Source organism: Bubalus kerabau, chromosome 7 (genome assembly GCF_029407905.1).
Source record: "Bubalus kerabau isolate K-KA32 ecotype Philippines breed swamp buffalo chromosome 7, PCC_UOA_SB_1v2, whole genome shotgun sequence".
Taxonomy (NCBI): Eukaryota; Metazoa; Chordata; class Mammalia; order Artiodactyla; family Bovidae; genus Bubalus; species Bubalus kerabau.
In genome coordinates, this window is record NC_073630.1 from 117,485,257 (window position 1) to 117,499,012 (window position 13,756).

Here is a 13,756-nt window from a genome sequence, read left to right on the forward strand (position 1 = left end):
GCGTGTGCGTGTCCACCCCAGACTGCCTAGCCGTCCCCTCCTCCCGGCAGCCGTAAGCTCGCCCCCGAGTCTGGGCGCGCCGTTATTGCCAGCGTGACTTGGTCACTGGTGTTCTGTATCTTGTCCTCTGAGTCGTGCCTGTTGAGACAAGAATAGATACGTTGCCAGCCATGGATAAATGCGGGGGGAGACCCCGGCTCCCTTTTCTTGCCCTTGGCTTTCTTGCTCCCTCAGGCTCTGAGGATGACGCTCTTCCCTTGTAGCTGGATGTGGCTCACCTGTTACAGACTCTAAGGTGTGTTTCCTGAGGCACTTCAGCTTTATTGGAAAGTGGATCTGACATGCGTCAGCCATAGGTCTCTGGTGGGGCCCGCGCCCCCTGGGTCACCTTCCTTCAGCCGCCGGCTTTGACACCCGCCTCCGAGTGCAGAGCGCTGGCTTGGAGAGGTGGGTGGAGCCAGGGGACCGTGGCTGCCTTCTTGGTCCCCCGTGGACTTTCTGGGGCCCCATGCATGTGCAGGTCCTGTGTGCAGCCCGTGAGGCCCAGCACCTCCCTGTGAGGCCAACCCTCCTGGCTCCCTGTCAGGAGCGCTTTGAGGGTTGGTGGTTTAGTCGGCAAGTCGTGTCCGACCCTTGTGACCCCATGCCAGGCTCCGCTGTGCATGGGATTTCCCAGACAAGCATACTGCAGTGGGTAGCCATTTCCTTCTCCAGGGGATCTTCCTGACCCAGGGATCGAACCTGGGCCCCCTGCCTTGCAGGCAGACTCCACCATCTGAGCGGGTGGAGGGAACGTCGAGTGTGCGAGTGCCATGAGCTCAGGGGAGCCGCGGAAGGGGTCGGGGCGGGGGCTGGCGGGTCCACCTGCGCTTTCCAGAGAGGGCCCTGGGCTCTGGGAGGGATGGTCGGTGGCGTTCGGCGGGGGCCCAGGGCTCGCGGGCCTTGGAGCTGCGCCTGAGGGACTGCTGAGGCACAGGTGGGGCGACCGGCCCTGGAGGCCCCAGGGCGGAGGGGCAGTGGGGCAAGACCAGAGTTGAGGAGGAGAGCCTGGCGGTCTCTGAGCACCGGAGGGCTGCCTCTCCCTGCCGCGCAGTGCAGTGAAGGCCCGCGGCCTGGGGGGTGCGGAGCGGCACCGCCCCCAGCCTCCGGGGATGCTTCTGGGGCAGCGCTGCCGAGGCCCCCACGCTGCAGCCAGCCTCGGGGCAGGTGAGTCCTCTGTCTCCCCAGGGTCTCCTAGGGTCTTCAGGTGCGTCCCTGCGGCCACCACGCCCGCAGCCCTCGCCCACCAGCCTTGAGGGAGGGGCTCGGCGGGAGTTAGGTTGTGCCCACCACGTGCGTGTATCAGACTGTGTGTTGGGTATGTTGGGTGTGTGCGTATGTGTGTCGTGTGTGTGTGTGGTGTGTTGGGTGTCTATGTGGTGTGTTGGGTGTGTTGAGTGTGTGTGGTGTGTTAAGCGTGTGTGTGTGTGGTGTGTTGACTGTATGGTGTGTGTATGAATGGGTGTGTGTGTGTGGTGTGTTGAGTGTGTGTGTGTGTGGTGTGTTGGGGGTGTGTGTGTGTGGTGTGTTGGATGTGTTGAGTGTGTGTGCTGAGTGTGTGTGTGTGTGTGTGTGTGTGTGTTCAGGGGGCCATGCTGGTGTGCCTGCGTGTGCGGGTAGGTGGCGCGGGACTTGTCGTCCGGAGTCCTGGGAGGCTGTGGACGGTCTTGTTACAGAAGACCGTTGTGCCCACGGACTGGAGACGGCGCAGCCCTGGTTCCCTATCAGCCCTGGTGGCGTCATTCCCTTCAGTGCAGGGGCGTGTCCCCTCCGTTTCCGTGCTGTTTCTGCTCTGCACTCAGAGGCTGCAGGGAGGCCAGCAGTGGAGGACCCGGTGCTGCCGGTGCAGGACGCGCTCGTTTCCCTGCAGCGGGGCTTCCACCCGCCCTCCCAGGGCCCTCCTCTGTGGCGGCCGGTCCTCCTCGCCGCCTCGAGCCCTCATCACCCCTGCTGGCGGCCTCCCTTGGGAGGCGAGTTGGGTGTCCTGCTCGGCCGCCCCTCCCCGGACTGCCAGCCCCTCCTTCCAGGAGCCCCTGGGGATCCTCCCCTGCTCAGATGTTTCCTCTGTCTCATCTGAGCTCTGATTTGTCCAGATTGTCTCTGTCGCCTTGAGCCTGCGTGGATGCCCGTCTGTGGGCCCCACCCTTGGAGGTGGCCGGCTCCCCCTGGCCTTGGGTGGGCCCCAGCCTGCCCCCTCCTCTCATGTACTTGTCCCCCTGAGGACACACGCGGTGGAAGGACCGCTGCCTTCTCCAGCAGCACGCGTGTGCTCTCAGCCTCTGGGACCCAGGCTTGGGCTACACCATGGTCACAGAGCTCACGTGGGGACACCCCCAGGGATCCAGACACCTCTTCCCTCTGGGCCCTGTTGGACTGGCAGGAGCAGCCCCATGTGTGGGCGTCCCCAAGGGCGTCTCTGAGCCCCACACTAGGACCACAGCACAGGGCTGAAGGCACAGGTCGGCCTGGGAGCTTGCCCTGCCCCTGGCCCCCAGAGTGGGTCCTGTGATGGGCAGAGGTGCGCCCTTGGCTCCACCTGGCTCCTGGGCCCAGCAACCAGCTCCACGCCAGTCTCCCCGTGACCGTGACCTGAAAGGGGAGCAGGGGGCGGGAAGCCTTTGCTGGCTGGGCTCCCTGTTCCCCGCGCCGGCGCCGGAGCTGCAGGTGACATGCAGTTGAAGCTTGCAGGGAGTCCTTTCTGCTCGGAGCTCCTGGGTACTTGTGGTGACCTCAGCATCACAAAAAACAATACATCCAAAGATACTGTTTACAGACCCTTCAAAAATCATGGCCTGTGATGTATAGCTTAAGCTCTTATGCTAAAAATAATTATACAACTCTGATTTTTTGGGGTTTTTTTGTCCTTACCAGGTGGCATGTGGAATCTTTGTTCCCCAACCAGGGATGGAACCCATGCCCCTGCTCTGAAAGTGCAGAGTTATAACCTCTGGACCGCCAGGGAAGTGCCCCACCACTCTGAGTTTTGATAAACTTTATCTGCACTCTGTTTGTGTGACATGGTGCAGCCTTAGCAGTGGATGGAGAAACCAAGGTTTCTGTTGTTCTTGGTTCACTTCCTGTCAGTCGTCTTCAGTGAATGGCACCGCGGTTTACACTCAGCCTCCCGGATCACAAAGCCCACGGCTCTTTTGTGTTTGCCTGTGCCCAGTCGCCTCTGAGTGGTTCTCTGCTGTTAGCCCTCCACACCCTTAGCGACTCCCGTCCCTGCAGTCTGTCCCTGCAGTCCGGTCAGGGTCCTCGGGAAGGCGGGCCTCTCGTCCCTGGCCCTTCTTTCCAGGCGCCTTTGATTTCCTCACCTTTGTCCCTTGGCACCCAGTTCTCTTCCCCAGAGGCACCTCCTCTCTTTAGCAAAATGTAAGCCCTTAGAACCCAAGCTCTGGATGCCCAAATTCTTAGAACCCTTCTGGGTGCCAAAGGATTCGGCGTGGTTTTAACACATCAAACAGGTTGGGCCTGGAGACACCTCAAACTTCATTTCTTACAAATGTAAATAGACGTTGCCTTGGGGATATGATACCAATTTCTGAATAGGTTCCATTATAAACCACAAGAGGAAAGCAAGGAAGAATACAAAGAACCTTTTTTGAAAGTTTTTGTAACATTTGAGGGATATAATTTTAAATTTATAGAGACTTTGCAAGAAAAATATAAGGAACTTCCATATATCCTTTATCCAAATTCACTAGCTGTTTACATTCCATTCCGTTTGTTTTATTCACTCTGTGAACAAGGTATCTATTCTACATAAGCGTATGAGAATTTCGGGGAAGCATTAGAAGAGGCAATTGGAAATATCCCCCTTTGTTTGCTCAATCATATCGACTCTTTAAGACCCCATGGACTGCAGCACGCCAGGCTTCCCTGTCCTTCACTGTCTCCTGGAGCTTGCTCAAACTCATGTCTATCGAGTCAGTGATGCCATCCAACCATCTCATCCTCTGTTGTCCCCTTCTCCTCCTGCCTTCAATCTTTTTCAGCATCAGGGTCTTTTCCAGTGAGTCAGTTCTTCGTATCAGTTGGACAGAGTATTGGAGCATCAGCTTCAACATCAATCCTTCCAAAGAATAATCAGGACTGATTTCCTTTAGGATGGACTGGTTGGATCTCCTTGCAGTCCAAAGGACTCTCCAGAGTCTTCTCCAACACCACAGTTAAAAAACATCAATTCTTCGGCCCTCAGCCTTCTTTATGATCCAACTTTCACATCCACATGACTACTGGAAAAACCATTACTTTGACTGTTGGACCTTTGTCGGCAATATCTCTGCTTTTTAATATATTGTTTAGGTTTGTCATAGCTTTTCTTCTAAGGAGCAAGCGTCTTTTTAATTTCATGGCTGCAGTCACCGTCTGCAGTGATTTTGGAGCCCAAGAAAATAAAGTCAGTCACTGCTTCCACTGTTTTCCCCATCTATTTGCCATGAAGTGATGGGACCAGATGCCATGATCTCGTTTTTTTTGAATGATGACTTTTAAGCCAGCTTTTTCATTCTCCTTTCACGTTCATCAAGAGGCTCTTTAGTTCTTCTTCACTTTCTTCCATAAGAGTGGTGTCATCTGCATATCTGAGGTTATTGAGATTTTTCCCAGCAATCTTGATTCCAGCTTGTGCTTCATCCAGCCCAGCATTTTGCATGATGTACTCTGCATACAAGTTAAATAAGCAGGGTGACAATATACAGCCTTGTTGTATTTCATTCCTAATTTTGAACCAGTTCATTGTTCCATGTAAGATTGTAAATATTGCTTCTTGACCTGCATACAGGTTTCTCAGGAGTCAGGTAAGGTGGTCTGGTATTCCCATCTCTTTAAGAATTTTCTACAGTTTGCTGTGATCCACAGTCAAAGGCTTTAGCATAGTCAATGAAACAGATGTTTTTCTCAAATTCTCTTGCTTTCTGTATGATCCAATGGAAAGTATACCAGAAGGGCACTCTCTTCTATAACCATAGCAGAGTTAGCAAGACCAGGAAATGTAACATCACCCCAGGGCTGTTGTGCTCTATCGTCCGTGTTCACGTTGCATCAGCTGTCCCGGCAGTCTTCTTTATACTGTTTTTGGCCCATGGTCCAGGATGTGGTACAGGATCCACCTGTTGCTGCTGTTGTTCAGTCGCTGAGTTGTGTCTGACTCTTTGCGACCCCATGGACTGCGGCACTCCAGGCCTCCCTATCCTCAGTGTCTCCTGGAGTTTGCTCACACTCAGGTTCATTGAGTCAGTGATGCCACCCAGCCATCTCATCCTCTGTCGCCTCCTTCTCCTCCTGCCTTTAATTGTCAGGTCTCTGTGTGTGTGCTGTGCTGAGTCGCCTCAAGTCCTGTCAGATTCTTTGCAACCATATAGACTGTAGCCCACCAGGCTCCTCTTTCCATAGGATAATCGAGGCAAGAATACCGGCATGGGTTGCCATGCCCTCCTCCAGGGATCTTCCCAACCCAGGGACAGCACCCATGTCTCTCACGTTTCCTGCATTGGCAGGTGGTTCTTTACCACTAGCACCACCTGGGAAGCCCCCAGGTCTCTTTAGCCTCCTTTTAAGCTGGAACAGTTCTTCAGTCTTTGTCAGCTGAGGAAAATGCACCACCTAAAAGCTGAGAATTCTGTTTTATTAGGTGGCCTTACTGAGGACTATAGCCTGGGAAGGCAGCCTCTCTGATAGCTCTGATGGACTGTTCCAGAGAGATAAGCAAGGAACCTGGGTATAGAGGAGTTTTTGCTGAAGAAAACAAAAACAAAAAACCACGTAGTGAAACATCGAAACATTACTGCTAATCACAAAAAACAGCCGTCTCGTGTTAATGACTGTAGAGCTTTTCTGTGTATGGGAAGATGCAGAAGTCTGGGCTGATTGAAATCACTTCCCTTGAAATACATCATTACTGTATGGGGCCAGTAAGCTGATTTTTCTGCATCTTGAACCCCCTCAGGATGGACCGTTAGGGATGGCTACAGTGGCTGATGGCTTGGTGGGAGGCAACATTCTTAGTTTACCAAAGGCAGTGTTTTTTAGGCAGTGTTTTTTTGTCCACACGGGACCCTAACATTTTCAGAGTCAGATTTATCGTTTCCTTGGCTGTCCACCTGTTTTGGTGTGTTTGTGTTTCTTCACGGTGATATTCAGGTGATGCGTTTTTTGGTAACTACGGGCAACCTGGTGTGTGGTTCTCAGCATCAGAGGAGGTGACCTGCGCTGTCCGTCCTGATGCTGAGGGTGCCCACTGTGGTCGCTTGGCTAGTGAGGTGTCTCCACTGTGAAGTTAATTAATTTTTATTTGTAATTAACAAGTCATTTGTGGGAGATACTTTCAAACTGTGTAAAAATCCTTCTCTCCATCCAGCTTCATCTACTGGTTTAGCATCCGTTGACTAATCCATAAGCCCATCAGTCCTTCTCTGCTTACTGTTGTCATTGTTTAGCTGCTGAGTCGTGTGTGACTCTTTGCAACCCCGTGGACTGTAGCCCGCCAGCCTCCTCTGTCCATAGGATTTCTCAGGAAAGAATACTTGGGGCATTCTAAGAATTTTCCTTCCACCTTCACTCATGTGTTCATTTTCCTATTTGTATCCATATCTATTTGGGCTCATGGATTTCTTTTTTTATTGGGTGGATTATAATCCCTTGTTCTCATTATGTGTTTTGATGGTTACGTTCCAGATTTAGTCAGCGAGAGCCCTTTCAAGCCAGGTACTGTTTTTGTTAAACCTGTCGCAGTATTTCTTTGAGCACCTTCTTTATAGCATACAAGACGCTTCATGCTCATCTTAAACTTTCCAGTGAGCCCTAGAAACCATTCATTTTCAATGAATGAGCCAATGCAGTGTGTTCCAGAACAGTTTATTTGTAGCACCATTTAGAATTTATTTGTGTTATTTGGGTTTGTTTACATGTTGTTATGAGAGAAGATCATGTGACTGTCTCGTGAGTGGTTTTCTTTTTATGATACATGGAGACTTTATAAATAGATAATGTAGATTTACCTTATAGATAATTTAAACTAAGTTAGAGGTTCAGTACAAAAGCAGCTGTTATCCTTTGAGCACTGATCATGTACCTGTACCTTTAATTCATATAGTGACCCTTGTTAAACATAAGGAAACTGAGTCTCAGAGAGGTTAATGTACAGATCAGAGTCACACAGCTAGTGAGTGACTGAGCCAGGGTTTCAGTTCAGTTTGGTCTGACTTCAAAGCTCACTTTTTCTGGATATACTTTGTTATGCTGTAATGCCTATCCTTACTCTCAGTGATACAACTTGTATATATTTTCATTGAATTACAAAAAGCTTACTTGTTGTGGTTCAAGAGCTTTTCACCTGCTTCATAATTCCGTGTCTACATGAGAATCAAGTCTGCAGAATTAAAGTCTGTGATTCAGCACATTGATCTCTAAGGAAAGTCTGCTTGTTTTCACTAGAGTGATTCAGCGGTCCTGGTGTTTCTGTAAGTGTCCAACAATTCCCTAACTCTTTCATTTTCTTCTTACAGGAATTTGCTTGCTAGAAAACAGAATGCAAGACTTGACAAACAAAATGACTTGGGATGGAAGTTATTTGGAAAAGTACCACTTGGAGAGAATGCTCAGAAAGATGCAAAGAAGTTACAAAAGGTATACAAGATACAAAGACACAGAAATATGGGGTACAGCATCCATTTATGAGCCTTGCATAAATGACCATCATTGAGGCTTTGCAATTGGAAAGCTTTGTTATAACTTGCATGCGAAGTACCTGCTATTTAAGTCTGTCTTCAGAACGTGGGTGACTTCAACTTTTTTCTTACAGCTTGTATGCATGCGCACATGGGAAAGTTGAGACGGCTGGGCTTTAGAACTTGATTAAATTTAATCAGTTTTTTCCCCAATAAGAGTTGCAAGTGTGATCAAATTTTTATTAATTGTGTTTGATATTAAAGAATTCTCCCTTCCTGATCCCAAGGGCTTTAGCTTATTCAGTTCACTTCAGTTCAGTTGCTCAGTCATGTCCGACTCTCTGCGACCCCATGAACCGCAGCACGCCAGGCCTCCCTGTCTATCACCAACTCCCAGAGTCCACCCAAACCCATGTCCATCGAGTCAGTGATGCCATCCAGCCATCTCATCCTCTGTCGTCCCCTTCTCCTCCTGCCCCTAATCCCTCCCAGCAACAGGGTCTTTTCCAATGAGTAAACTCTTCGCATGAGGTAGCCAAAGTATTGAAATTTCGGCTTCAGCATCAGTCCTTCCAGTGAACACCCAGGCTGTTTAGAACTTGATTAAATTTAATCAGTTTTTTTCCAATAAGAGTTACAAATGTGATCAAACTTTTTATTGTGTCTGGTATTAAAGAATTCTCCCTTCTTGGGACTTACCCATTCCTGTTCTGCCTGGGAGCAGGGCAGCTGGGGCCTTCGTTACCCAGGCTGCTGTGTGACCCCCTTCCCCTCGCTGGCGGAGGCTGCCCACCTGTCCTGGGGGAGAGGGTGGGGTTCCGGGTCAGAACACGCCTGTGGTGTCTCACCACCGTGGGCTCCTTTGCCCCCCGCGGCGGGGAGGGTGCCAGCCCTGGAGGCAGGCGCTCATCCTTCCAGGGAGAGGGCTCCAGCACAGACTCAGCAAGGCCGGGGGGTGTTTGTGGCCTCAGCCACCCCGACTGTGACCACCTGCGTCTTCTGGTTGGCCCCAAGCCCCAGCTGTCCTGACAGTGGGGCGTTTGCCCAGTGCCGTGACACCGCCAGCAGCTGGCCCCCCGACCTCGCCCAAACCTCGGTTTTTTATCCACTGACACTTGTTCAGTAGACGCTTCTCTAAGAGCCAGCCTCGTGCGTGGCCCTGGAGTTAGAGAAATGGCGCTGCCCCCAGGCTCCAGAGCACCCCTCTGGTGCACAAATGATTCCCGGGCAGGGTCACCGAGAGGGAGGCAGGGCCGCCATGGGGAACACACACTGGGGTTAAATGAGTCATCATTTGGGTTTCTGGTTCATTTAAAACTCGCCGCAACCTCATGAAGAAATTAGTTACCATCTTCATTTTACCAAAAGAGCCCTGAGAGCAGACCGATGAGTGTGCAGCTGGAAAGCAGAGGAACTGGAGTTCAGCCCCAGGCCTGTGGGTGCCAGGGCCTTCGCCGTGGCTCTTCCTCTGCAGGAAGTGGAGGGGGGCAGGTGCCAGGCGGCCCGAGCTCCGGGCTTCATGCAGTGGGAGCCCGGGGAACAGGGCGGGTGGTCCTCTTGGTGGGACGTGATGGGCTTGGAGCCCGCCCCTAACCTGGAGGCTGTGGGGAGCCCCCCACCAAGGGCTTTACGCTTGCAGGGAATGATGAGGCCCCCTGGCAAGTGTGCGGCTCTTGGACTTGTCCGGGTGAGAGAAGGGGGTCTGGCCCAGTGCCCGTGGAAGTCGTGGGACTGCTAAGTCTTGTGGCCCCTCCAAGTGCAGACGTGTTAGGTCCGGGTGTGCACTGTGTAGGGCTCTGGCTCAGACCGCAGACCGGCTTTGTACAGATTTCATTGTTTGTGTTTCGGCAAATTCATGGTGTTTCGAACGGTGTCTAATGCTCCTTACAGCAGTTGTTGGGACCCAGGAGACTTGGAAAATAAATCAGTGTTGAAATTCATTTTTAGAGACTGTTACATTTTGAATTTGGATCACTTATTGTGTAGGTTGTTAAAATAACACACAATTAAAATGTGTATTCACATGCAGAGCTTAGCTCTGCGGTTTCTTAGGAAACTCAGTAGCTAAGCTGTTACAGAATTTTTAAAGAAATCTACGCTCTTCTAAAAAGTTATACTTTTTATATACATTATGCTGCATAGATTTTCCCATGGCTCTTAATGCCACTTGCATCATGCTTGAATTTCTGTTATCTTTGTCGTACCCCCCTTTTTTAAAGGCGAACGTGGATTATGTTCTTAGAGGGTTTCTGTGAACTGAAGTGACTAGGTCAGCTAATTCTGTAGTAACATGATACTGCAGAGAAGAGGACCATCTGGCTCTGAGCATCAATAATACAGGATGCAACGGTACCTGCATGCCTCATACAGCCCTGCCTCCGTTCTGTTTGCTCCAGCTTTCTATCTGGGCCACCCATCCCTCACCCTGGGCCCTCCCCCAAGCTGGGAGGAAGCTCCTGGGTGCAGGCTGAAGCTGGCTGCTGTCCAAGGCGTCGGTTCTCCCTGCCTCCCCTCCTGCTTCAGAGGGCCCGTCCCTGGGGCCTGAGTCCAGACTGGTGACCCCAGATGGTGGCAGTGGCTCTAGGTAGGGTAAAGCGTGACTAAGGTATTTAGTAGACTTTTCATTCCTTTCCCCTTTCTCTTTGGAAATATTTTGTAGAAGTGGCATCCTGTGGTGATTTAAAAACATGGACTTTGGAGTCAGACTTGCTGGGTTTGGATCCCAGCTCTGCCTCACACATGGGCCTCCCTCTGGATGTCTGGTAGGCCTTTCCTGATGAACAAGCACCAAAGCTAAACTCTGATTTTCTTTTTTTCTGATCTGTCAGACCTGTTCCCTTTGCAGCTTCCCCCGTTTCAGTGGATGACAGCCTTTCTGGTCAGCTTTAGACCTGCTGGGCTTCTTTTCCTGACACCGCCTCCCAGCCCGACAGGTGTTTTGTTTGTGTCTGTGCGCTGTGGGTGAGGCAAATCCGATGTGCAGTCAGGTTTGAGAAGTAGTGACTTGCTGGAAAATTCTGAACCTCTGCTCCAATGAAGTCTCATGGACAAAGTCTTACTAAAGAGGTGTTCCTGGCGTAGGCGGCAGAGGTGGTTGTGGCTGAGTGGTCTCCCAGTTGCTTATGTTTTTGGGAAATGGGGAGTGGATTCCTTTAGATAAGTTAGTCACACTCACTTGGTTATGGGCTTCCTTGGTGGCTCAGATGGTAAAGAATCTGCCTGCAATGTGGGAGACCCAGGTCAGTCTCTGAATTGGGAAGATCCTCTGAAGAAGGGAATGGCACCCCTCTCCAATATTCTTGCCTAGAAAATTCCATGGATAGAGGAGCCTGGTGGGCTACAGTCCATGGGGTCAGAAAGAGTTGGACATGACTTGTGACTTACCTGGTGACTCAGACGGTAAAGCATCTGCCTATAATGTGGGAGACCCAAGTTCAATCCCTGGGTCGGGAAGATCTCCTGGAGAAGGAAATGGCAACCCACCACAGTATTCTTGCCTGGAAAATCCCATGGACAGAGGAACCTGGTAGGCTACAGTCCATGGGGTCCCAAAGAGTTGGACATGTCTAAGCGACTTCACTTTCACTTTAGCGACTAACACTTGGACTTGGTTATAGTAATGTGTAGACGATGTATAAGAATATTAGGAAATAAAATAACACTTGGAATCTTACTGCCCCCCAAATGATCACTGTTTGCATTTTGGTGTTTTTCCTTTGAATATTTTTCCATGTGCTTTTCTTTTTTTTTTTTTAAAGAAAAGACCATTTGAAAAGTGATAGCGAGTCTTTGTAATTTGAGTACATGTCAGAGGGACTCCGGACTGTGAACACCTGGGATGATGCTTCAGAACAGAGTCTGTGACTCTGTGAGGCCTCACGCTGTGTGCACAGATGTGAGGGACCGGCAGTGTTGTCAGGAAGTGAGGTTGAGCAGCACGTTTCAGTCCTGGGCGGGCTCTGAGGCAGCCGCTGCTGGTGGCAAGGATAGCAGCAGCAGGGGCAAGTTTGCAGGCTTCACCGTCCCGGACAGAACTCTGTCAGGGGAGCACGAGTACATGTGTTTGGGTTCGTATAACCTGGGATGTCTTCAGTGGCCTTCTGGAATTTCAAGTCAGCTCTTAGATGTTAAAGAGAGAATCCCAGAAGAAGGCAAAACCAGGACAACTTAAAAGTGACATTCATTCTCACCTCTGGGTTCTCAGGAAATCATGAATGATCATAAACTGCAGAAAGGAAAAGCCTTGAGTGCTCACTGCAGGTAACTGGTGGCTGGCCTACAAGTATATTCTAAAACAATTTAATTTCATTTAAAAAGGAAACCTTTCTTCATTCTTATAATCCCTTATGCATTTGGAAAATGAGTTTGAACCAGTTTACAAAAAAGATCAGGTCTCAGTTACGGAAAAGAAGAACAAATCATACTCTAAAGTGTCTCTCCCAGTGAAGGGAACCGTACCACTCGAACGTAAACACAGTGCCTGGAGCAGCAGCGTGGGATTCTGGAAAGGAAGTAGTAGCAGGTGGTTTGGAGAGGAAGACTGGAAGCTCCGCTGAACGGGCCACACTCACCACTCTCTGCGTCCTCTGGTATCCCCAGCTTGACACAGGGTAGTGTAAATAAGGGCTGATTGTGTCGCAAATCTTGCAAAAGATATAAACCTACAGATTCGGGAGACCAGGAGGCTCAGTGAGCTCCAGACAGGATGAACTCACAAAGTCAGTGCCCAGACATGTCATAACCATGCTGCTGAAAATGTAGACAAAGAAAAAAATCTTAGAAGCAGCCAGAGAAAGTATATCACTTACTGGGGAGGGACAGTTTGGATGACTTGCTTTTCCCATCAGACACCGAGGAGGCCAGCAGGAAGTGAAACAGCATTTTTTAAAGCGCTGAAAGGAAAGAACTTCTCGTTGTTGTTCAGCCCCTGAGTCGCGTCTGCCTCTTTGCGACCCCACGGCCTGCAGCACGTCAGGTGCCCCTGTCCTTCACCATCTCCCGGAGTTTGCTCAAACTCATGTCCATTGAGTCAGTGATGCTACCTTACCATCTCATCCTCTGACTGCCTCTTCTCCTTTCCCTGCTCCTCTTCATCTTTCCCCACATCTGGGTCTTTTCCAAGGAGTTGGCTCTTTGCATCAGGTGGTCAAAGTATTGGAGCTTCAGCTTTAGCATCAGTCCTTCCTATGAATATTCAAGACTGATTTCCTTTAGGATAGACTGGTTGGATCTCCTTGCAGTCCAATGGACTCTCAAGACTCTTCTCCAGCACCGCAGTCCAAAAGCATCAATTCTTCGGCACTCAGCTTTCTTTATGGTCCAACTCTCACATCCATGCATGACTACTAGAAAAACCATGGCTTTAACTGTACGGATCTTTGTTGGCAAAGTGATGTCTTTGCTTTTTAATACTTTAACTCTTTTTAATGTCTAGGTTCGTCATAACTTTCTTTCCAATGAGCAAGTGTGTTTTTTAATTTCATGGCTGTAGTAACCATCCACAGTAATTCTGGAGCCCAAGAAAATAAAATTTGTCACTACCTCCACATTTTCCCTTTCTATTTGCCATGAAGTGATGGGACCAGATGCCATGATCTTAGTTTTTTGAAAGTTGAGTTTTAAACCAGCTTTTTCACTCTCCTCTTTCACCCTCATCAGCAGGCTCTGTAGATACTCTTCTCTTTCTGCCATTAAAGTGGTATCATCTGCGTATCTGAGGTTGTTGATATTTCTCCTAGCAATCTAAATTCCAGCTTGTGCATCATCAGTTCTGGCATTTCTCATGATGTACTCTGCATACAAGTTAAATAAGCAGGGTGACAATATATAGCCTTGTTGTACTCCTTTCCCAATTTTGAACCAGTCTGTTGTTCCATGTCTGGTTCTAACTGTTGCTTCTTGAACCACATACAGGTTTCTCAGGAGGTAGGTAAGGTGGTCTGGTGTTCCCATCTCTTTAAAAATTTTCCAGTTTGTTGTGATCCACACAGTCAAAGGCTTTAAAGTAGTCAGTGAAGCAGAAGTAGATGTTTTTCTGGAATTCCCCT

General features: G+C 49.8%; 1 protein-coding gene across 9 annotated transcripts in view; it reads left to right on the forward strand.

Annotated features, from left to right (window-relative positions):
* The window catches only part of TBC1D14 (TBC1 domain family member 14), a 113,339-nt gene that overhangs the window by 40,922 nt on the left and 58,661 nt on the right, over nucleotides 1-13,756 (forward strand). For all 9 annotated transcript variants that reach the window (XM_055589176.1, XM_055589182.1, XM_055589183.1 and 6 more), the window contains exon 3: nucleotides 7,548-7,668. In XM_055589176.1, the coding sequence (XP_055445151.1) occupies nucleotides 7,548-7,668 (121 nt within the window). The remainder of the gene's footprint in view (nucleotides 1-7,547; nucleotides 7,669-13,756) is intronic.